The 24,052-nt window shown below is 39.3% G+C and overlaps 1 protein-coding gene across 2 annotated transcripts in view; it reads left to right on the top strand.

Annotated features, from left to right (window-relative positions):
• The first annotated feature begins 1,424 nt into the window (after positions 1 to 1,424).
• Positions 1,425 to 24,052, top strand: part of XKR5 (XK related 5) — a 38,247-nt gene continuing 15,619 nt past the window's right edge. Inside the window, exons 1-3 of one of the 2 annotated variants that reach the window (XM_001381550.4) lie at positions 1,425 to 1,554; positions 4,948 to 5,131; positions 23,492 to 23,676. In XM_001381550.4, the coding sequence (XP_001381587.2) occupies positions 1,497 to 1,554; positions 4,948 to 5,131; positions 23,492 to 23,676 (427 nt within the window). In that variant the 5' untranslated portion in view covers positions 1,425 to 1,496. Of the gene's footprint in view, positions 1,555 to 2,133; positions 2,243 to 4,947; positions 5,132 to 23,491; positions 23,677 to 24,052 lie in introns of those variants that run through there. The other variant, XM_007476235.3, reaches the window with a different exon arrangement.

The raw sequence follows: 24,052 nt of genomic DNA, 5'->3' as shown, positions 1-24,052 counted from the left end.
ATATAGGTTCCCCAAATTCTTTTGTTTCTTGGAGTCGTCATCTAGCACCAGGGATAATATCCCCAAAGTCCAGGGTTTATACCCTGTAAAAGTTGTGGCGCCAGACTCTGAGTAAAGAATCAAATATTGGACTTATCCCTATCCTGATTAAAGACTTGGTTTTTCTGACTATTTGATAGTTCTGGATTATTACCAAGTTAACAACTATATGCATCAGGAATACAAAGAAAGGCAAAGACAGGCCCTGTCCTCAAAAAGCTGACCTTCTAATAGAGGAGAAACATATAAACTGCATATAAATTATATTCATAGTTACTGGAAGGTAATCTGGGTAAGGAAGGCATTAACAGGAGTAAAGGCAAGGGATCTTCACTGTCTTGAAAGAAACTGAGGTAAAGGGCAGGAGGGAGAGCATTCCAGATCTCCTTGAAAAAAACACAAAACCAACAAAGCAGTTATAAAAGAACAGGGCTTTATTCAGGAGAAGGGAAATGATGCCCTTGGGCCACTCCTCAGAGCCACCCATCTCTGAGGATCTGGGGATGCAGTCACCTGGAAAAACACCTAAAATGGGAATTTCTGTTGAACTGAAGAACTTGGGGTTCTGAAGAACTTCTGAAGAACTTGGGGTTCTAGTTATACCTTAGAGAATAGGACCAAAGAGAAACAAGTGACTGTTTTGGAAAGAAGTTGTGGCCTGAGGCTAGGGTGCCTGAAAAGGTTTAAATACTATAAGAGAAACAAAGACACCAAAAAGGGTACTAAAGACTTGACTTCTACCACTCCTATAGAGGGATATTCTTTGAGCGCTTAATGTTCTATTGTTCAGTCTGGGACTATGGCTCCCTCTGGGAGTTTCTTGAAGACAAGTTCCCACAGGAGGGTTAAAGGTGTGCGGGCGGGATGGACAATAGGAACTGCCATTAGGCTAGATGTGACTTGGAGTGCGCAGAGATCAAAGTGTAATATGAATGGAAAAATAAGAAGATCTTTTCACGTCTAGTATTTTATGGTGGCAAGATCTGAACCCGTCTTCCTCACTCCAGTAAACTTTGCACACACTAAGCTCTTAATAAATACGATCAGTTGCCATAGATTCAGAACTAGCTATGGTCCCTGGCCTTCAGGCAAAGACTGGAGGTTCCTGCCCTAAACCCTACTCAACGTGGAACCCTTCGCCCCTCCTCACAGTCCTAGCACTCTTCTGACCCCGCAGCCAATGGCGTGCTCAAAAAAGGCTCGAGCGGGTCCTGAGACTGATGGGAGTGCGCTTACTTCAGGCTAGCTGGAGCCAAAGCTGAGGATTCCGCTCTCTTCTCTCCTCCCCTTCCCCGGTAGTGGGGTTGTAATCTGGGGAAAACTGGAATAAAGGCGGGTCGGGGTCTGGGCGGGCTCCCAGGCTGGGGGGCGGGACTCGCGCCTAGAAATCCTGGTTCCCGCCTGAGTAGTGTTGGTGTCCTTACGGGGATGGCTGCCGCTCTGAGAAGGCGTTGAGGATGCACGCCGGATACCTAGTGATCTGCGCTCTGCTGCTGGCCGCGGAGCAGGGCGCACGTGAGTCGGGGAGCTGGGAGAGCCTAGTTACTAACCGTGGGGCTCCGCGTCCAGCTCTTAACCTCCCCTCCCCCCTTTGGGACAGCTTCCCCCGTTCGTGTAATATCTAACATGCTTGCAGGAAGCCTCTAATTGTCATGCATGAGCCCTCGCATGCAAACTGCCTAGTCTAATCCCCTTCCCTCATAACCAGCACCCCTTTTCGTTTTTGTATTTGCAAACTCTCTCCCAACTTAGTTTTTAAAACTTCGTGAGTGCTGACTTCCCAGTCTCTTCAGGCTGCTGATCTGGCCCTCCTTTTTGTATGAAATAACCATTCTCACTTCTCCGCAGCCGCTCGTTTTAACCCCCGCCCTCCCAAAACGGTGGAACCCACCCATTCCTTTATCCGTCACCCCCCTGCTTATTCTTGAAGTCTCCCAGTGCCCCGGAAACAAGCAAATTCCGGGAGCCTAGAAGCAATCTCCTCTCTCCCAAAGCAACTGCCCACCCCCGACCCATTCTTTCTGCAAGTTACAAACTCATGCTCTATATTATCTCTAGCAAAACATGCTTTTGGATTCCAGCTCTGCATCAAGCATCTGGCAGCTATCCCTGCCATGTTTATCAGCCACTGGCTGCTCTCGATTACGGTCATGCCTTCCACCCCCATCCTTCCCTACACCGCTGCTGGATGGCTGGGCCCCAGGTTAGCTGTCCACACTGAGAGAAAACTCATCTCCCTGGGAAAAGGATTAGAATACATAGCTCTCCTTCCAAAATTCCCTTAGCAAAAAGAGAGAAAGCAAGCAGAATGCATTGGGGAAGGGGGAGAGAGGAAAAATTAAATTTGGGACCTGAGTTAGTTCAATTGAAAGGATGATGGATATGGAATGGATAGACCTTAGGGCAAGGCTTCCTAACCTTTTCTGTGTTAGCAGCCTACTGAGCCCTTCGACTGCCTTTTCAGAAAAAGATTTTTACATGCATGAAATAAAACGAACAGAATTCCAAAAGATACTAGTTACACTGAAATGCAATTATCAGCATATTTTTTAAAACAAGTTTCCAGACCCCAAATTAAGCATCTTCCCAGAGAAAACAGGTTCACGGTTAAGGGTCTGTAGCAAAGAGAAGGCTCCAAATGATGTGTGGGCAGAGAAAAGAAAGTGACCATAAAGTTAGAGAAAAGACTCTTAATTGGAAAAGAAATTGAGGGTGAAAAAATTGCCTAAGAACTAGAATGAAAATAGCCAGATGAGGGTGCTCCATTCCTAATTGACTGTTCTTTTCCCTATAATACCTCATTATTAATTATTATTAATTAATTACAGGAAGTATACACAGAGGCTAGCTGGAGCTGAGGCACATACACATGGAAAGGTGGTCTGAAGGAAATTATTTCATCTCCTTTTTTATTTTGTACTAGTTGGGAAGATGATAGGATTAACTGATTAGATCCTTCCCTTTCTAGATCTGGAAACCACCTCTGAGATCTTCAGGCTCCATTCTTTCATTTAACAAATGAGGAAGATCTGAAAGAAGCATGTAATTTCCTTGCCCAAGACCAAAAGGATAGGCCCACATAAAGAGAGGATTTAAGGTGCAAAGAAAGGGACTGAAGGAGCTCACAGTGGGTAAAGTCACTCTTCCCAGAGTAGGAGCCAGGTCATCAGCAGAGATGCAGATGGTAGGGCCAGAGTTAGAGAGAAAAGAAGGTTCCAAAGGAACAGTCCTTGTGGAGAGTGTGAGGGAGTCAAGCAGATGAATCAAATAAAATCAGCAAGCATTTTTTAAGCACTCACTGACTTTATGCTGGATTTGAACTCAATGCTTTAGCTTGTGGGAGATCTCTATGATATCAGTCAGAAGATCTCCTTCCCCTAGATTCCTATGACAACTTCTCCCTGCAGAATCCCATACCAATTCTGGCTAATACCACAAGTTACTGGACCAGAGATTCCCCAAATAAATGAGAATAAAGAGAAGGGAACTTGTCCACATAATTTAAATGTGTGTGCGTATAATTTCTTATCCTAGGCAACTAGGCTGGAGTAAAGCAGACCTGGATTCAGATCCAACTTTAGACATTTACTATCCATATAACCTTGAGCAAGTCACTTAAACCTCTATTTGTCTCAGTTTCCTCAACTGTAAAATGGACATAATCATGGCACCTACCTCCTAGGGTTGTCATGAGACTCAAATGAGATAATATGTCTGGCCCAAGGTAGGTGCTTTATAAATCAAACTATCATTGTTATTGATATTATAATCCTACTTCACATTGTGGTTTAGTGAACTTGGAATCAAGAAAATTGAATTCCAGTCCTGACTCTGCTATCTTTTGGCCCCGTGGCCTCCCTGGGAAAATCACTTTACCCCTTTTAGTCTCAGTTGCTTAACTTACAAAATGGGAATGACATTAGTAACCCAGGAGAGTTGTTGTGGCTAACATACTTTATAAACTTTAATGTGTGCCATGTACCTCATGGCTATTTTCCTACAACGTGATGAAGAACCTTGTTCCCCTTCTTGTCAAAGAGGCACCTTGGAAGAGAGCACCAGAACAGAAGTGCAACTTAACTTATGTGCTATGATATCTAAAGATAAAACTCTTGAATTTTTATTCTTGGAAGGTGGAGGCAGGATGCCAACTAGGATTTCCAACATTTCTAAGACTGCTTCATTGTATCTGGGATGCCCAGGCATGCTTTGCTCTTTAGGGAAGGGAGTATTAAATACTATTTTGTTCACCAGCTCTGGTATGTCTAGTTCCTTAATGTTGGAAGGGAAAATTTGAGTTCCACAGACAGATAGGGAATAATCAATGTAAGGTAGTGATTCATTGAGTAATTCATGAAGATCTTTTTATATTTGACTAGGCTAGGACTGTCATTCTTGTGTTTCCTCAAGCTCTAAATATAGATACCACAGAAAGAAAAAAAAAGTGTTTAGTACAGCTATCCCTTACACATTGTGGGAGATAGGGCATGGCACCCCATCAAACTGGGAAATCCATTAAAATATTTTTGATATCTTCTTTCTTACCAGGGAAGACTGGTTTTTTTTTTTAATCCCATTGAAAAATTTGGGTTAAGTATTTGGTCATAGACTATTTTATGCATTTCTGAGGTTTTTCTTGTGTTATCTGTTGGCTTTTGTGTGTCATCTGAGGCTTCCACAAAACTTCCAAAAAATTCCCACAATATATCGAAATTTCAGTGAGGAAAGTGAGGATGTGGAAGGGATACCTGTACACGGTTGGTGGGCATGTTGTGCCTTTTGCTTTTTAATTTACTTATTGAGTGATCTAATTTCCACTGGAGTAAGTAATATTTGAGACATAATGATGCTTGGAATTCTAGGCCTCTTTATTCCTTAACTCATCCTTTTTTCCCCCTCTTCTTATAGGTCTCTGCACAGTGGTTTATTACTTTCACACCAAGCAGTATCTATGGGCATGGCTCACTCTCTCTACACTCCTTCCTGGATGCTTGATTCAGGGCTTAAGCTACCTCTGGTTCCTAGCAGATGGCCATCAAGGCAGTTGTTCTCTGGTGATCGTGCATCTCCTGCAGCTTGGCACATGGAAACGGTAAGGGTGGGCAGCATCCCTGTCTCTTGGAATTCAAATGACTGTATCCATTCATCCATTCCTTCATTCAATAGAAATTTCTTTAATACCTCCTTGTGCAAGGAACTGTATTAGAAAATGGACCTACAAAGGGAGATAGAACACACAACCATTCAATTAACCAATCAATAAGCATTTATTTTAAATGCCTCGTATGGTAAATGCTAGGAATACAAGGATTGAAATGTAATGGTCCTTGCCTTAAGGAACTAACAGCGTATCAGAATTATGTACACACATTAATATATATAGCATCTACCTCCTGGGATTTTTGTGAGCATACAATGAGATATTTGGAAAGGTCTTTGCAAACCTTAAAGTGTTATATAAATGCTAGCTAGTATTATGTATAAGTAACACTAGTGGTTGTGAGTGTCACTGTTGAGAAAACAGTTGTAGAGAGGCTTCTCTTCCTTACCCTCTTTGTGAAAGAGAACATCAGAAGATCAAGGATGTCTCCACTATCCATCTTTATAAAGGAAAAGGAAATAGGTTGTCCTGGGACAATCACAGGAGTCTCTCTCTTAGTCATTGGCAGCAAGATATTTGCCAGAGTCCTCCTTAATAGGCTGGTCTTTCACCTTGAAGATGATCATCTACTCAAGAACTAATGTGGCTTCAGAAATGTCTGAGGAATGGTCGATATTGAAGTTTGCTGCCTGACAGCTCCAGGAGAAATGACAGCAGAGGACAGAGGTCTGTGCTCAATATTTGTCCACTGGAACAAGACTTTTGATACTGTCAATTGTGAGAATTTGGGGAAGATCATGGAAAAATTGGGTTGTGTAAGGGCCAGAATGTAAGGGGTTAAAAATTAAAGGGTTGGATAATATATTTAAGAATGTGATCACCAGGAATTATTACTCAATTCCAAATGATTTTTTATGGTAATTTATTTACAAAGGGAGAAAGAGTGAAAATAAGAAAATCAAAGAAAGTAGATATTTACTCTAGCCTGGTCCAAACCAGGAAGGGCTTCAGAGACCCAGCAAAGGAGGCCCAGAGGTAAATTAAACAAGGGTTTTAGCCACAAGGCCTCCTCTAAGGCGAGGGAGCCTCTCCACAGTCTAGTACCTCCAAAACAAGCCAGGGAAGGGAGGTCCTCAGCCAGAGCTTCTCCAGGGTCTAGTTGAAGGCAAAAGGCCTCGTCACAGGAAGCTCTTGCCACTTTTAAAGACCATTCCTTTCATCACTTCCTGTGCCTTCCTCTCACTTTACGTGGACCAATCATAGTCCATGACTTTTCTTAGGACTGCCCAAGGAGTAGTCAGTCTCCTCTGATTTGTCACCCACTTTCACACACGTGGGTCACAGACCTTCCCCACTTAAGGATAAGCCGGCTGTATACGCTTCTGGTGATTAAATCTAAAAATGGGCAGGTGACAGTTAATCCCATCTTCATAGCTGTCTAGAGAAGTTCATCAGTATTGTATTGTACGCCAGCTCCATTATGGCGTGCTTGCACACATTCTGGAAAATGATCAAAGCTCTTGCGATGCCCCAGTCACCAGTGGAGTGAAACAGGGATGGATGCTCCCTCCCATACTCTTAAGTATGATGTTTTCAGAAGCCTGCGATGAGGACCAAAAGGCATCAAAGTCAGCTACCTCACTGACGGTAAATGTAACATGAAATGGCTTTAAGCCAAGACTGAAGTGGAGGGAGAACTGGTATGTGGCTTTCTGCTTATAGATGATTGTGCCTGTAACACAGCCTCTGAGACGGAGAAGCAACAAAGTATGGATCGATTGGCTACTGCGTCTGCTAACTTTGGCCTGACGATAAATATCATGAAAACAGAAATTTTCTGCCATCCATCCACACATGGAAGCTTCCAGAAATTTTGAACTCTGTAGATAAGTTCAGTTACCTTGGCACGGTACTTTCCAGGGATGTTCACAGAGATGATGAAGTTGACCCATGCATTGCCATACGTACCTTAATGTCTAGAGGACTCCAAAGAAAAGTGTGGGAGAGACGAGGAAGGCATGAAGGACAAATACCAACTCCCTTTGCTCCTAAAGATTTAATTAGCTAGATGGCTTAATGGATAGAGTACTAGGCAAAGAATTAGAAAGAGCTGAGTTCAAATCCAGCCTCAGACACCTAAGTGGCTATGGGACATTGGGCAAGTCACTTAACCCTGGTTGCCTCAGTTTCCTTATCTGTAAAATGACTTGGAAAAGGAAATGGCAACCTATTCTAGAATCTTTGTCAAGAAAACCCCAAATGGGGTTATGAAGAGTCAGACCCAAATGAAACGACTGAACAGCAACAAGCATAGTTCTGTAGCTGAGTTTTGGTAGAATCTAATGAATCTAGGAGTCCACGCTCTCAGGGAGCTTATAGTACTGGGGAGGGAAACGAGGGGAGATGATAACAAGGAGAAGGAGAGAAATACAAAGGAAAGAGATTTAGGAATCTGAGTAAGGAAGGATCTCCTTTTTGTGGCGGGACTATCCTAAAAGACCTCTAGTAAAAGGTGGTCCCTGCCCTGGGCCATGAAGGAAGGCAAAATCGGGGGAGATATGCAAGCAGACCATAAGTTCCTTGGGATGATAATTTGATGTATTTGTGCATGCATACAGGTAGATGTGCTCCTAGAATGGAATGCTGTAAACTAGCTAGAAAAGCCATGTGTTGTAATGGAAAGAGGAATAGATTTAGAAACTGAAGGCATGAGATTGAAGTCTGCCTCTCTCACTTTTTTCTGGGGTCTGGAAATTCCCTTAATCTTTTAGGACCTCATGAAAGTGATGGACTTGGGAAACCCTGAGATTCCTTCCATTCTGAATCTTATGGTCTAGATCCCCAGTCTGTACTGCCTTCATCTAGGGGCTGATTAAGGTCTATAGTTGGTCTATGAATGAGATTTTTTTTAATGATTATTTTTTGTTTATGTTTTTCTAAGTTTACAATAAATATATGTATATACTTGTATGTATATATGTGGGTATCTATATATACACATAAGATTATATATATTTGAATTTAAATTTTATTTTACTTATTCAAAATATATAGTCACATATTCATCTATAAATTATTTATTATATAATTTGTATATGTATATATTTGTATATGTATATATGTATAAATTACATATATAAATTATAAATAACAAAATTACAAGTAACAAAATATTCATATGTAAAATATATAAATAAATAAAAATATAATGTATATTCAAATATATAATCTTATGTATGCATATATAATCATATATATTATGCAAGATTGTATTTGTGTGTTGTAAAGATGAAAATTTAGGGGAGACTGAGGCAGGTTGAAATTAGTTTCTCTCTGCAAGGAGTATTATTTTTTTTTAGAGTTTTATTGAAGATTAAGGATTTAAGAAAATACAGGATAAGAAACACATGGTGCCTAGGCCACAGAGGCCTAGACAAGACATCACCTACATTATGGAAAGAGCCCCATCTGCTCCAAAACAGAAGTCCAAAAGGAGCCCCAAAAACCTTTGCCACCAGGTTAAATACCTTCTCAATCTCAGCCTAGGTGAGATTACAGAGCATTCTGGGGAAGTGGAGCAAAGGCTTGTGGGGATTGAAGTTCTGGATTCCAATCCATTTTTACATTCCCCCTGTTTGATCCTCTGGGAAGAAGTCCTTCCCCAAAGGATCATAAAAACATAATCAATTTAAAGATTACAATAATTTGAGGATAAGAAAAAAAAGAACAAAACCAGTAATTACTGGATGCATTGACAGAAAGCCAGTTAGGGGGCAGTCCCCTTTGGCATAAAAGTATACATACAAATAAATGTTCAATCAACCACACCCAAAGTTCAATTTTGTGTAGCTTATGGTCTGGAGGCTTCTTCATGGTGGCTTCTCCAACAGTTCAGTTCTGAATTCAGAAAGGTAGCATCTTCTTTACCTAAAATTCTTCTCAAAAGGAATTTAAACTTTGTAATTTAAATAATGATATATTTTACATTTCCCCCATTAAGAGGGTGATTAAAAAAACAGGATCACTTAGGGATGCATGGCTGAGGTATGAGATATATGAATCAATTGGTAAGAGAAATTAACAAAAACATTAGAAAAATCCAAAAGAAAAGAAAAATGTCTGGATGAAAATATAGACTATCAAAGTTTTATGTGTAAAAATTCCAAGTAAAAGAAAAATAAATATATAACAGGTCCTTCAATCAGGGCCCAATCAAAATGATCTAAGTAATGATGCATTTACCCAGTCAATAGCCAGGACTACAGAAAGTTGCCACACTATGAGAGACAGAAAAGAAAAGGACCAGATTATAGAAGCCAAGTAGGAGCCAAGTTTGGGGATACTTGTCTGTGAGTATCTTCAGAGTGAGTGTGGACACAAGGAAGGCCTACATCTTAACATAAGTCAAGTGTCGCAACCCCAAGTCTCATATTAGGTTCAAAACCTTTGTATTGGCCTAGAAGTGCATCAGTCCATCCTGGATTGGCTTTTCTTTGGCTCTGTGCAATGGCTCTTGTGTGTATATCTTGTCCTGGAATCAGACAGAATCATTAAGCAAAGTCCCATAATTTTTTAAATAATTAGTGGCATCATTTTAGTCATAAGCTTTTTAGGGCATGCATTAGCAAATGTATCTTAAACTTGTAGTAATGAAAAATCAAAAGGTTAAAGAAAATCTTAATGCTGGTGACATGTGCTTCAAATATAAAAGGAGAGAAAAATTTAAAAAAATACTGAAATAGTATATTGCACATGTAAGAAAATATAATAAAAGAGCTTTAAAAAATTAAAGAATATAGCTTATAATCATTGACACTCTGTGTCAGCTAAGAAAATAAAGATTACAAGGCTTTCTCACCAAAAATGAGATCCATTTCCTCTTTGTATCTGGCCATGATCACTGTAAGTAGAAGGCAAAAGGAATTGAGACAGGTAACATTTTTTTCATTTTTAAAAATATAGTAGTACAAATATGTAGATATCAATATCCCCCAAATTCTCAATAGCCCAATTAATTACAATAGCAAACAAACACTATCATATTTCACATAAGTTGTTGTATGGCATTTTTAAAACCTATGAATTAATGGATATTTGTCACAATTTTTACAAATGTAGCAATCTTTCAACCTTGGTGTATAAACATATTTTTAAAACAAAATAAAACTTATCTTGGGTTAAGAACATAATCAAGAAATCTAGATATCATTCTGGTGCAAGTAAAATAGTGAGCTAAAGAGTATAAATAAAGGGGTGCTCCTTTTTGGGGGGGAGGCTTTTTAGGGATACAAATGCCCTGAGATTAACTGCCCCAACTTCCATTCACATATTTAGAAATGTGGGAAGGTTGGGGGTTATAAAATGTATTTCACTTCAGCTACTAGAATGGGCCTTACCTCGTGGTAGGGGCAGGCAAAAATAACCAGAGATTGTTAAAAAAAAAATTCCAAAATAATATTTTAAAAACCCTTAAAATCATTTGAGATATTTAGCACATTAAATGTTCCAAGGTTGTTATAGCAATTGTAACCAGTTCTGAAGTCCATCCATCCTCTATGTGACAAAGGCAAAAATAGAAAAAAGCTGTTTTGTTTTGTTTTGTTTTGATATATGGGCTTATTAAATAATATTTGTTCAGCACAGTTATAGGGGAAAAACAACAGAATTTTAAAACTCAGTATAACAGAATATATGGACTTAAAATCACAAAGTTAAACCTTAAACAAGAAAATCAGGAAAAATGCAATAGAATACAGAGATTTGTATAAAACATTAGAGTCTGAAATGCCTTAAAATATAGCCTTTAGTCTCTTCAAAGTTCCTTGGGTGTGTTTTTTTTTAATTATTAATTATCCATTTAAATGTCTATTGTCCGAAGGCAGAGTGGTAAGGGCTAGGCAATGGGGTTTAAGGGACCCATCCAGGGCCCCACAGCTGGGAAGTATCTGAGACCAGATTTTAACCCAGGACCACATGTCTGTAGGCCTGGCTCTCAGTTCGCTGAGCCACCCATTTGCCTCCCCAAAGTTGAGTCTTTGGGCTGAATCTTTCTTCTGGCACGCAGGTGAAATCAATGAAATTACCAGAATAGTCAAAAGGTATCCTTTTAAACAGCCCATTGCTTTTAAAAGTCTGTTTGAAAAGTCTGTTTCTTCTCTCCCTTTTTCTCTCTCCCCTGCTCTGATACCTCCTCCTGCCCCAGTCCACGTGGAGCTCAGGCCACCCATGTGGAGCCAATACCGCCCCCCCACACCATCCCCACCCTGTTTTGTTACCAGCTGATAGAAATGAGTCCCGAGCGATCTGCTCCAAGGAACTGGGTTTGTTGGGCAGGCAGGTCACCAGGTGATTGCAATCTTGGTTGAATCAGGTGGGCCAGGTGAGCGAGAGAAGGACCGCTGGGGTGGGTGGGCAGTCCAAAGAGGATGGCGGCAGGCAGGCAGGCAGGAAGCTTTGCAAGGGTAAAAAACCTCGGCCAGAGGAATGTGGCTCAAAAAATTTCTAGGCAGTAGATATTAAAAGCTGAACTAAAGATCAGAAAAGAAACCAGAAGATTGAGAGTTTTTTGTCCCATCTGGGTCGCCAAACTGTAAAGATGAAAATTTAAGGGAGACTGAGGCAGGTAGAAATTAGTTTCTCTCTGCAAGGAGTATTATATTTTTTTAGAGGTTTATTGAAGATTAAGGATTTAAGAAAATACAGGATAAGAAACACGTGGTGCCTAGGCCACAGAGGCCTAGACAACACCTCACCTACATTATGGAAAGAGCCACATCTGCTCCAAAACGGAAGTCCAAAAGGAGCCCCAAAAACCTTTGCCACCAGGTTAAATACCTTCTCGATCTCGGCCTAGGTGAGATTACAAAGCATTCTGGGGAAGTGGAGCAAAGGCTTATGGGGATTGAAATTCTGGATTCCAGTCCATTTTTACAGTGTTTATTTATAAATATGTCATATCTGCTCAGAAGTGCTTAGAATAGGATTAGGAATATAGGTTATAGCCCAAGAGAAGACAGGTAGCAGGAGGATGCTTTTGTGTAGGTCCCCAGCAATAACTCCTAAAGCCTACATGTAACCAGTGCTAGGTTCAAATGAGGACTCCATGGATATTGATCGGTCTTGTGTTCTTGAACAAATTAGGTAGCTCCCCAGGATTTATTAAAAGGACTTGTGTATACTTCCTAGCTGTGTGACCCTGGGCAAATCACTTAACTCCCATTGCCTAATTCCTACCCCTTTTCTGCCTTAGAATCAATATTGATTTTGCAGGAAGTAAGGGTTGAAAGGGAAGGGGGCGGGGGGGGGACATTATACAATGGAAAGAGCAACTGATTTGGAAGAAGAGGACAAGGATTCAAATTCATCTCTCACTTAATACCTATGTGGCCACATGGACAAATCACCTAACCTGGCTTGGTTTCATGGCCTCATCTGTAAAATGAGGGTTTACTAAGGTGGCTTCTAATATCCCTTTCAACTCTAAATCTGTGATCCCATGACGACTCCTTAAATTAGATGGAGATGAGAGACTTTTCCTTTTATTTTGTTCAGTCTTTTCAGTCATGTCCAAGTCTTAGACCATATGAAATATCATAGATTCAGATAACATATATAATGAACATATATTAAACATAATCCTTTTATTCAGATTATTATATTAAAACACCAAGAACATGCCTCTACAATTCTCCTTCCCTGAGGTTTCCCTTCATGGACTTCTCTGCTGGAGTGCTCATAACATAAAATAAAACATGACTTTCAGGAAGTCTGATGTGCTGAAAGAAAATACTAATTGACTATATGCTATTTGAGAGGTTCTTAACATTTTTTGAATGTCCTGGACTTTTTTTGACAGTCTGTTAAAAATCAGTGGTGGACCCCTTCTCATGATAGCATTTTTGAATGACTAAAGGAAGTTCTTAATTTCAGTTGGAGTTTAGTGAAATTTAAAATGTAGTATTTTTTCCCCATCCATCTTAATAGTCTCTCTAAACTCTATCCATAGGCACCTTGGTCAAGAACTCCCTACCTAGAAGGATTTTAAAATTAAGAAGCCCTGACCTAGAGGGGTTAATCTCAGATTCAAAACTCCTATTCCAGGCAGATTTGGGGGGAAATGGCAAAATGAATGAAATCTAGCTTGTGCACTTGGGAGAAGCTCATTGATTCACCCTTTCATAAACCCATTTCTCAACATTATATAATGTTATCCAACTGGCCTCAATGTCCAGAAGACCCGAGTTCAAGTTTTGTCTCTAATAAATTTTAGTTCTTTGACCGTGGACAAAGTTACTTAAATTTGTAGTGCCTCAGTAACTGTCTAACATTATTAGTTACATCTGTAACTATTGAAAGTTCCCCAATCTAATGAAATCACAGTCCCAGTCCCCATCCCCACCCCAAAAACCTGAAACAGTAGAGCTTCTTACATGATAGTGAGCCCTTCTTAGAAGATTTCTGGAGGTGGGAGCAGTTAGGGAGGGAGAGGGCTAAATATGGAAAACGTTCTACTGAGGTTTCAAAACTAGGGCATATGTTGGGAAACATTAAAAAGTAGGAAAACCCCTATCAAGAAGCCTCGTTGCATGCTATAATCACTATGTTACCATAAGAAAGTAAATTCAAACTTCTAGAAGTTTAAGAAGCCAATAAAAAATTTTTGAGGACATTTTTAAAAAAGAAAAAATAACAATCAAAATCAATTCTGTAATCTTATCTTTTTTTAAAGCTCCTCAGAATGTCTTCTATTTTATTGTTGTACAACAAACCCAAGCTTTACAAGTCTTTTTATTCCTTTATTAAAAAGCGATTCTGTTTAGGGGCTATCTAGCAATGAAATTGGCTACCTTAAGAGGTAGAAAACAGAGTAGTTGTTGTTCTGTACTGTCCAACTCCTGACTTGTAAGAATAGTTTATTCATTTTGGGAATTTGGGAGAAAATCTTACTGCATTGTTTGAACTTATCTCTTCATGACTAGGAAACTGGACCCGCCTGTACTTGCTGTGTAGAGCTCTACCTTTAATCAAGGGCCTAGGTTATGTTGACTAGAAACTCATATAAGAAATTTTCTCATAATTGTACATCTCAAGCAACCCATGTGTCATATCTGAAAACTGGCCCCATACCAATCAGTTTGGCTTTCCATGATTGTTTACAGATACTCAGAGAGGAGTGGGACACTTCTTTTTCTGAATTTAGAGAATTTTACCTCCTCACTCTCTCCCTCCCAACCTGGAAAGTCTCTAATATTTTATCCAATTAAAAATTGGGATAACTAATGTTGTATCATTTCCTTTTAATTAATTGACCTTGTTTGATTGTTTTTATTGTATAAAAGTCTTTTCCCCACAATTTGTTAGATAATTGGCATGCATAGCTTAATAAATCGATATGCCCAGAAGATCATGACTGTTTCCTCAGTCATTTCATCTTTTGCTTTTTTTTAGGAGTTTTTAAAGGAGTTTTTAAACTGAGCCTGTATTTTTTTCTATCAAGGGTGTCTCATGTTGTACCTGTCAAATCCTATTCATGCACAAATTAGGTAGCTCCCCAGGATTTATTAAAAGGACTTGTGTATACTTCCTAGATGTGTGACCCTGGACAAGTCACTTAACTCCCATTGCCTAACCCCTACCCCTCTTCTGCCTTAGAATCAATACTGGTTTAAGGGGAGGAGGGGCTTGTATACAATGGAAAGAGCAACTGATTTGGAAGAAGAGGGTAAGAATTCAAATTCATCTCTCACTTAATACTTATGTGGCCATGGACAAATCACCTAATCTGGCTTGGTTTCATGGCCTTATCTGTAAAATGAGGGTTTACTAAGGTGACTTCTAAGCTTCCTTTCAACTCTAAATCTGTGATCCCATGATGACTCCTATTAGATGGAAATAAGAGACTTTTCCTTTTATTTTGTTCAGTCTTTTCAGTCATGTCCAACTCTTAGACCATATGAAATATCCACAGATTGAGATAACATAAATATTGAACATATATATTAAACATAATCTTTTTATTAAGATTGTTATAACCTCTGATATAAGCCTTCATCATCTCAAACCTATACTATTATGATAGACTCTTATTTGGTCTTCCTGCCTTGCTTCTCCTCATTCCAAACTGTCCCCCACATAGCTTGCAATGTGATTTTTCTAATGTATAATCTAACCATGTCATCCCCTTCCTCAATAAACTCCAAGGACCCCCATTATCTCCAAGATCATAAAGAACATCTTCTTTTTACCTTTAAAACTCTTCACAAACTGGTCCTGTCCTATCTTTCTAGCCTTCTTGTTGTGGGAAAAACAGACTCAAGTTTGTAGCAGAATCTTGCCCCAAGAATGGGAGTCTCAAATGTTCAATCCAGAAGTAAGAAAAGAATTTTACTTGAAGAATAAGAGGTTTAAGGTGGTATAATAAATAGCCTAATAGTTGTGTAAAAGTGAAATTTAAATCTCAATAATAAAAATATTATATTTTAGAGATTTATTAATGATCATTAGAAATATAGGAATAAAGAAAATACAAAATAAAGACCACATGCCCATGGCTGATCAGACATTTCAAACACGTGCCTTATCACCACCAAGCTTGGTACAGGAAGTAAAGAGAAGGGACCTTCCATGTCCCTGCCTAATATCCCCTGTCTATAGGAAGTACATAATGACAGGAAGTTAGTGGGCTCCTAGGAAATGTAGTTCTTTTTTAGGGTAACAGATTTTCAATTATACAGTCGGTAGATTACTCTGGGGGCTAATCAGGTAGCCTTAGGGCTGATGGATAAGCCCAGGGGCTAGTAGAGTAGCCTCTCTGGAGCTGATGGAATAGTAGTTCTCCAGGTGTGGATCAGCAGCTTCCACTATAGAGCGGCAGCATCCACACTCTGTAGATCAAGGTTGGCATATTTATTAGAATCTGAGAGCTAGTCATCTTCTATTCCAGAGAAACCTTCACCTCTACTGAAAACCCTAGAAAATGAGCGTGGCCAAATTCAGGTGGAGGTGTGTTTTGGGGAATAAGGCACCTGTACAGGTTTGGGCGATTCTTCCAGAATGCCAGAATCCCCACTGCACAGCACCTTGTCATCATTTGTCAATGTGGAAGAGATCTCACATGCCTTTTGGAATGAGTATATGGGGACAGGGATGTGAGGTACATTGGAGGACCACTATAGGTAATTAATTATGTCTTACAGTTCTGAACTAAAGTAAAAAAACAGAACAATGTGAGTAATTAATAAAACAGATTAGCTGAAAGCCTAGTGTTAAAAGGAAAGGAGGAACTGGGAAACTCCTAAGGATGTCAAATACCTGGCTAGTCAGGTCCTATGTTTGTAGGCTGACTAGCTGGAGTGACTCTCCCTTCCTAAACAGAGGGCTAAGGTTTTCTCTGTCTCAGATAGGAAATTTGAAGGAAAAGGGGAAACAGGAGTCTGTAAACGAATAGAAACACCACTGGGGTTGAGTATAGATGTTTTGCTAGGTCTTTGTGAAATACCTAGCATCCCTTGACGTCCTTTCGTCATGACTCCTGTCAGAGAGACAGTAACAGCTTCCAATTCAGGGTTTGTGGTAACCTGTCCCTCTGAAACCCTTCACCTCCAGCCCTCCTTCTTCCTTTACAGATCTGACTGCTAATTAGGAACGACAGCTATTTATTTGGGATAGGATAACAAGGGTGAAATTAGGGAAGAGGTAAACAGGGATTCCCTAAGCTAAAAGCACAGACTGAAGGTAGATCCTTTGGCTTTGGCCAACAGCCAGGCCTGGAAGCTTTATCTATCTTCTTGATCTCCTATGCTGGTTACCCTAATCTAGTATTAAAGAATCAGTAAATGTCTTTAGGCTTAGCTGCAGGGTGGGAGCCATTTCAGGCTTCAGGACTGACTCAGCCTGCCCTTCAGAGTAAAACCCTCTCAGGCAGCTGAATGTCCAGGAAGTCCACACAGGTCTTGAATCAATAGAGAGAGACAGGATCAGTTCGCAGTCACTATGGGCATCAGATATGATCGGGAACTCCTCAGGAAATCGTGGGTGTCCAATGCTGAGGTGGGAATGGGAGCTGCTTCACTCCAGGGTTCAGAACTGAACTCCTGAGAGATCCTTGGTCCCAGAAGTCCCCACCCCGACACATTCCAGTTGCCCTGCCTGTCCCTCCTGCTTCTCCAGCATTCCAATTCAAAATCTTTACTAATATAGTATATTGCTGAACCAATATTAATAATTAATGCTTGCAATTTAGGCTTGGCTCATGCTACAGTGTATGTTTAACTGAGTGCTAACTGGTGAGAAATGCAAGATTTCAGAGAGTGAGAGTCCCATTCCTATTACTGCCCACTGCCCATTTTCATCATTCTTACACTTTACTCCATTTTACACACTCTATAATCCTGATACTCTGGTCTCTTTACTATTTCACATATTCAACACTCTATCTCTTGTCTCTGTACTTTTGCACTGGAAGTCCTCCATGCTTCAAATACTCTCCATCTTTACCTCTACCTCCTGACTTGCCTGATTTCATTCAAGACCTAGCACCAATTTCAACTTCTTCAGGGGACCTTTTCTATTGCCACTAGCTGCTAGTGTCTTCCCGCTAAGATTTGCTTCCATTTATACCTCCTAAATTCTATATATACCTTGTTAGTTTTTTATTGTCTACCTCATTAGAATGTATAATCCTTGAAGGCAGGGACTGTGCTTATCTTCTGTTGTATTCCCCAGATAGCTGTAAAAATTAAAATTGAATCTCAATGATAAAATATTATAATTTAGGAGATTTATTAATGATCATTAGAAATCAAGGAATAAAGAGGATACAAAATAAAGACCATGTGCCCATGGCTGATTAGCCCATTCAAAATCCCTACACTTAGCTTACCACTATACTTGCTACATCTTTGCAAAAAGAAGAGAAGAGAGCGTGGGAGGTGTTACTGCCAGTTAAATACCAATTGTGATCTCACCAATGTGGAGACTCAGGTGAGATTTTAGGGAATTCTGGGAAATACCAAGGACTTCTGGGAATTGAAGTCTAGGGTTCAAAATCTCCATTTTTACCATGGCTACATGTGAGACTTTAAATCTATACTTATCTACCTTTTCTAATTCCCACTCACCACCATCACCATGCTGACAGGAAGCCAAAGAGAGAGGGGCAGGATCATCCATTCAATATTTATCCCCTGTCTACAGGAAGTACACAATGACAGTAAGTCAGTGGGCTCCTAGGGAATGTAGTTCTTTTTTTAGGGTAACAGATTTCCAATTATACATAGCATAATGCCTGTGCTAACCTTAAAAAATACAGAACAACCAAAGTAGTTATAATAAAGAAACTTTATTCAGAACAAGGATATTATAAAAATACACAGAGCCATCACCTTGGTATTATAATCTGGAGAAGCCAACAGAATCAAAGGACTAGGACTTCCCACTGAACCAAAGAAAAAGGAGTATTTATATAGATTTAAGGGACAAAAGTAGGTTATGTTGAGTTCACTAAAGCTTGGGAAAGATGCAATAATAACTAGAGTCACAGAACTTTGGAAAAAAACAGTGGCCAAAAGTTGGAGTGATTGGAAAGTTCCTTATGGTTTGATTGTCTTCTTTAAGTCTCAGGTAGAATGACTAGAAAGGTATTTAGGGTTTGATTATCTTCTTTAACTCACTCCTAGTTTGGTTTAAAGGGAAGAGTTTAGGGAGTAAGTCAGTCTGTAGATTCCTCAGAGACAATGTTATCACCTAATACCTATGTAGTAGACACTTTTAAAATGCTTCTTGATTTGGCTTGGTTTGACTATGGTGTCTATGTACAGTTTGTCCTTCCTTCACATCTTCCTCTTAGATTCCTTGTCTTCCACAAGACTTAGTTCATGTAGCATTTGTTTCAGGAAGCTTTTCCTGATCCTCTAGGTATTAATGTACCTTCTCTCTTCAAATTATCATGAAGATGCTTATTATAGAATGTAAGCTCTAAGAGGGCAGGCAGAATCCTATTTGCCTTTGTTTCCCCAGTATCTAGTTTAGTGCGTGGCACATAGAGGAGTAAATGCTTAATAAACACTTGCTTGTTGGATTGGAGAGATAAAATTTTTTTTGTTACCTGCAGTCAGCACTATTACCATATTGTTGATAATGATGTTGTTATGATCTCTGAAAAAAGGAAGTAAATGAAACTTGTGAAAATCTTAGAAAATGCAAAAAAAAAAGGTTTCATTTGTCTTTTCTGCCTGTTCTGTATAGAAGCTCTCTTTAATAGTATTGAGGGCAAACTACTTATTAGGGAATCAGGGTACTGGGCTGACCTGGGCTCTGCCACTAACTCTCTACGCAAGCCAGTTTACTTACAATTTCTGAATGTCTAGTTTTCTTCTCTAGTAGGTTGTACTAATTGACCTTAAAGATACTTTTGGCCTCTTAAAGTCTTCAATTATAGACTTCTTGCAAAGAAGAAAGAAAGGGTGTGTGTGTGTGTGTGTGTGTGTGTGTGTGTGTGTGTGTGTGTGTGTGTGTGTGGTGTTAAGAGAACATAAAGTAATCATGAGAGGCAAGATGTATTAGTGAATAGAGAAATGACCTAGGAGTCAGGAAGACTTTGGTTCCAATATTAGTAAGCCTCTAATCCATACTGGCTGTGAGAACACGGGATAAATAATTTAACCTCTCAGTGTCCTCCCTAGGCAACTCTATGAGACTATAAGTTACAGAGGAGATGCTAATCTGCTTCATTAGAGAAAGTGGTGATCTAGGGAACTTATAAAATCATGACAAAATCAAAAAAGTGGTAACAATTTTTACCATAATTCAATTCAAAAAACTTTAAATCTTTAAAACATTTGTAAGCCTCATCTTAGTGTAAGTATTCCCTTGCTTAACTAAGATCAAAGTGCTTTGCTATGCTATAATAGATGGTTTCATAAACTATTGTAGCAAAATTTAAAATCTAAAAATCATTGTCTGGTGAACAACCTTCTTTTATTAACTACCTTGATCTTAGATGTCAAAAGATAGTATTTTCTATTAATAATATGGGAATAGTTTTTGAACAATGATACACATACAACCCAGTGGAATTGCTCGTTGGCTCTGGGAGGAGGGGAGGGAAAGAATATGAATCATGTAACCATGGAAAAATATTTTAAATTAATTAATTTTTTTTTTTAAAGATAGCATTTTTAGACCTTTTCTTCAGTTTGAAACTCTGACTGGCTTAATCGGACCTGCTATAACTTATACTCTACTGCATTGCCTTTAAGAATTCAGAGCCACCCCCATACCCTGAAAAAAACAGTTGAGAGAAAGATGCTTGGAATCCTTGCTTTTGAGTAGCTTGCATTCAAATCAGGGGATTTAGCATATGTGTGATGTCAGTCTACAAGGAGATAGCTAAGGCAGAGAGAATGATGATAATATACAATGATACATTATAAAGGCATTGTAAAAATCTAAAGTGTTAGGTAGGTCCCAAAAGGAAGGTTATGACTGATTAAAGGGCTCTCTAAAGCTCATCTTTGGAGGCACATAGGCTAGTGACATTCATTCTAATCCCAAAGAACTTTGGTTGAACCCAAGATCACCTTTAGCCCAAGGAACAATAAATAAATCATCCCATTTGTTGAGTCAAACCAGGTGTTTTGATCCTGTTTAAAATAGACCTAAATATCCACTAGGTACCATATCCCATTTCAGCCCTAGATGTGAGAAGCTCCCAGGTGGTAGCACATCTACTCAGCATCCTATTAAGGAGTTCAAACTTATCCTCAGTAAACTAAGTCTACTTTTCAGTGTATTTAACTTCATGTCATCCCATTGGTCTCAGGAAATCTATAATAAGATTTCTTTCATATATAGTTAGGATCTACATGACCATTACTGTCAGTGCTTCTCTGGAGTAAGATCTGTGATTTAATTCAACAAATACTTGTTAAAATATCTTTGCTGGGCCTGGGCCAGGAACTGCATCTCAAGATGAAAAAACAATGTAGTCCTTTCCCTTAAAGAGCTTACAACCAGTATCGCCCCTTCCCAGAAACTTTTAACCCATTTTATGCTATGGATTCCTTCAATAGTCTGGTGAAAACCTAACCTAAGTAAGAAGAAAAGCCTTCTCAGGATAATGCTTTAAGTAAATGAAGAAAATGCTAAATTTCATTTAGCAGTTACTAAAAGTAAGAGTGTATTTTTCCCATCCAAGTTCATGAGTCCCCTAAAATTTATCTGTATACCCCAGATTAAAAATGTTTGTCCTATTCTATGATAATAAGGGATGTAATGATGGGTAGTAGAACAAAAGAACTGTTGGAGGAAATGGATGTTGAGAGCTCGACAGTTGTATGAGGCAAAAAGGACAGATGGGAACTGAACAAGGACTTCTGGGAAATTCTCCTGAGGAACAGGGTCTTGAGTGCAGAGATACAGAAAGGAGTAGAAGGAGGAGCTGTTTATTGGGGCCATTCAAGTCGTCTTTGGGGATTTCTGGCATTGACAGAAGTCTTAACATCACAGGTTCCTGTTTAAAACATTGCTAATCCTGTCAAGAAACCTAATTTCTTCAAAGACTTTCATTCCATGAACTATTGAGATACTGGACTCAAATCAGTGAGCAGCACTCTCTCCCCTATTCTATCTCTCCCCTGGCTATGAGAAACTGTGTACTTCAGTAATTAGATTTATTTAGAAAGAGATTTAGGGTATCTTATAACCCCTCTAACCTTTACCCTTTGCCCCAATCAACAATTAAATCAAATAAGCAGTCAGCAAATTCAGTCTTGTTTATTTAGATCTAGAGAGTAAACTCATTGGCAGACTCCATCTTGTTGCCAATTTTCAAGACAGGAGGGGGAGGCTTATGAGTGCCCCAAATCAGCACATATCTGGATTGATTTCCCTCATTCCTCTCCTTGTATAGAAGACTTCCTGCCACTCTTGAGGGCCCACACAGCCATCGGGGGGCAAGTCTTCACTGAGGGGAGATCTCCATTTTGACTCCCTCAAGTAATTTAGGGACTCTGAGGAGTAGTGAGGGAAGCCATTCTCATCAACCCTTTCCTCACTGCCTTCAGCCCTCATTTCTCCATCTAAGGAGTGTGAGGCCCCCCAAAATTACAGGGGATATAAAAATACAGATGATAATGCTTATTCTATAAGCTTAATTTTTATTATATAAACATATAAATGATCTTATTATGCAGTTAGATTGTCTAAACTATCATTTTAAGCTTATTTAAATGTTTCTTCTCTTCATGCCTCTTATGAGATATTCATGGAAGCAGAACCCACCACCTTATGTCACAGAACATTACAGTTTTGAGAAATGCTGATAGATAGGAAATGTATCCTTTATATCAAGCCTAAATTTGTCATAGCAACTTCCACTCACCATATCTAATTGTGTCCTCTATGGCCAAACAGAAACCTTCTTCCTTTTCCATATGATAGATGTTAAAATATTTGAAGATTACTCTCTTGTGTCCTTACATTCTTCTCTTCTCTGGGCTAACAATTTTTAGCTGCCTCTTTTGACCTGTAGGTAGCATGTCCCTCCCAGTTCTCGGACCATCCTAGTCACCTTCCTCCTTTCCATAGGGAATCCCATTTCATCAATATCCTCCCTAGAACTTGATGCTCAGCATGAAACCCAGATGGAACCTGATTTCAACATTCTAGATATTATGTGTCTCTCAGCATTAGCTCTTTGGACTGCCATGTCACACTGTTGCCTCTTACTAATCTTGGAATTGACCAGCAAACCTAGTATTTTTATTCTCTTTAATAATGTCAGCATGCCCCCAAAGAGGTAAAAAAAAATGGAAAAGGATCTGCTTGTACAAAAATATTTATAGTTGCTCTTGAATTGGTGGCAAAGAATTGGAAATGGAAGGGATATCCCTTAATTGGAGTATGGCTGAACAAATTGTGGTACATGATGGTGATAGAATGCCATTGTGCTTTAAGAAATGATGAACAGAACAATTCTGAGGGACTTAAGACAAAGAATGCTATCCACATCCAGAGAAAGAACTGTTAGAATCAGAATGTAGATGAAAGCATACAAGTTTTCAGTTGTTTACATGGGTTTGTGTTTTGGAGATTTAGTTTTATAAGATTATTCACTTACAGAAACGAATAATATGGAAACATGTTTTATGTGATAAAAATGTATAACCCAGAATGAATTGCCTGCCAGCACTAGGACAGGAAAAGGAAGGGAGGGAGGGAGACAACTTGAATCATAAAACTTGGGAACACTTGTGAAGAAATGTTATTACATGTAATTGGGGAAAAAAATAAATAAAAATAGAAAAGCAGGAGAGAAAAAAAGGAACGACTACATGGCTTTATTCTGCTCAGGCACTGGGACACCTTCTTGACAACTATGACAAAGGAAGAGGAGTCTCCTGATATGAGGAAAGTGCTATTGCACCAAGGAGATCTCTTTGTGCTTCGGCTGCTCGAAGCCCTGCTCCAAATAGGACCCCATCTCCTGCTGCAAGCATATGCTTTTATATCAGCTGATTTCCAAGATCCTGTTCCAGGTAAGAAGGGACTGTGGTACATGAATTAAGTAATTTCTCCTTGGGAGCCCAGAATATTTGCCTTTTTCAGATGTTGCCAGTGACTATTTCTAGAATTAAACTTATTTCACTCTGTGCCAATCCATAGGAATTCTTCCATTTCATCCATTTCGTCATTTTTTATGGCACAGTAATATTCTACTACATTCATAGACTATATTTTGTTTAAATATTCTCCAATAGGAAATAAATAATCTCTCTCTCTCTCTCTCTCTCTCTCTCTCTCTCTCTCTCTCTCTCTCTCTCTCTCTCTCTTTCTCTCTTTCTCTCTTTCTCTCTCTGTCTCTCTCTCTCCCTCTTCTCTGATTTCTTTCAGATGTAGGCCTAGTAGTGATGT

This window comes from Monodelphis domestica, chromosome 1, assembly GCF_027887165.1.
Source record: "Monodelphis domestica isolate mMonDom1 chromosome 1, mMonDom1.pri, whole genome shotgun sequence".
In the NCBI taxonomy this organism is placed as follows: Eukaryota; Metazoa; Chordata; class Mammalia; order Didelphimorphia; family Didelphidae; genus Monodelphis; species Monodelphis domestica.
Note: the sequence above shows the minus strand (reverse complement) of the source record. Positions and strands in the feature narration are given on the sequence as shown.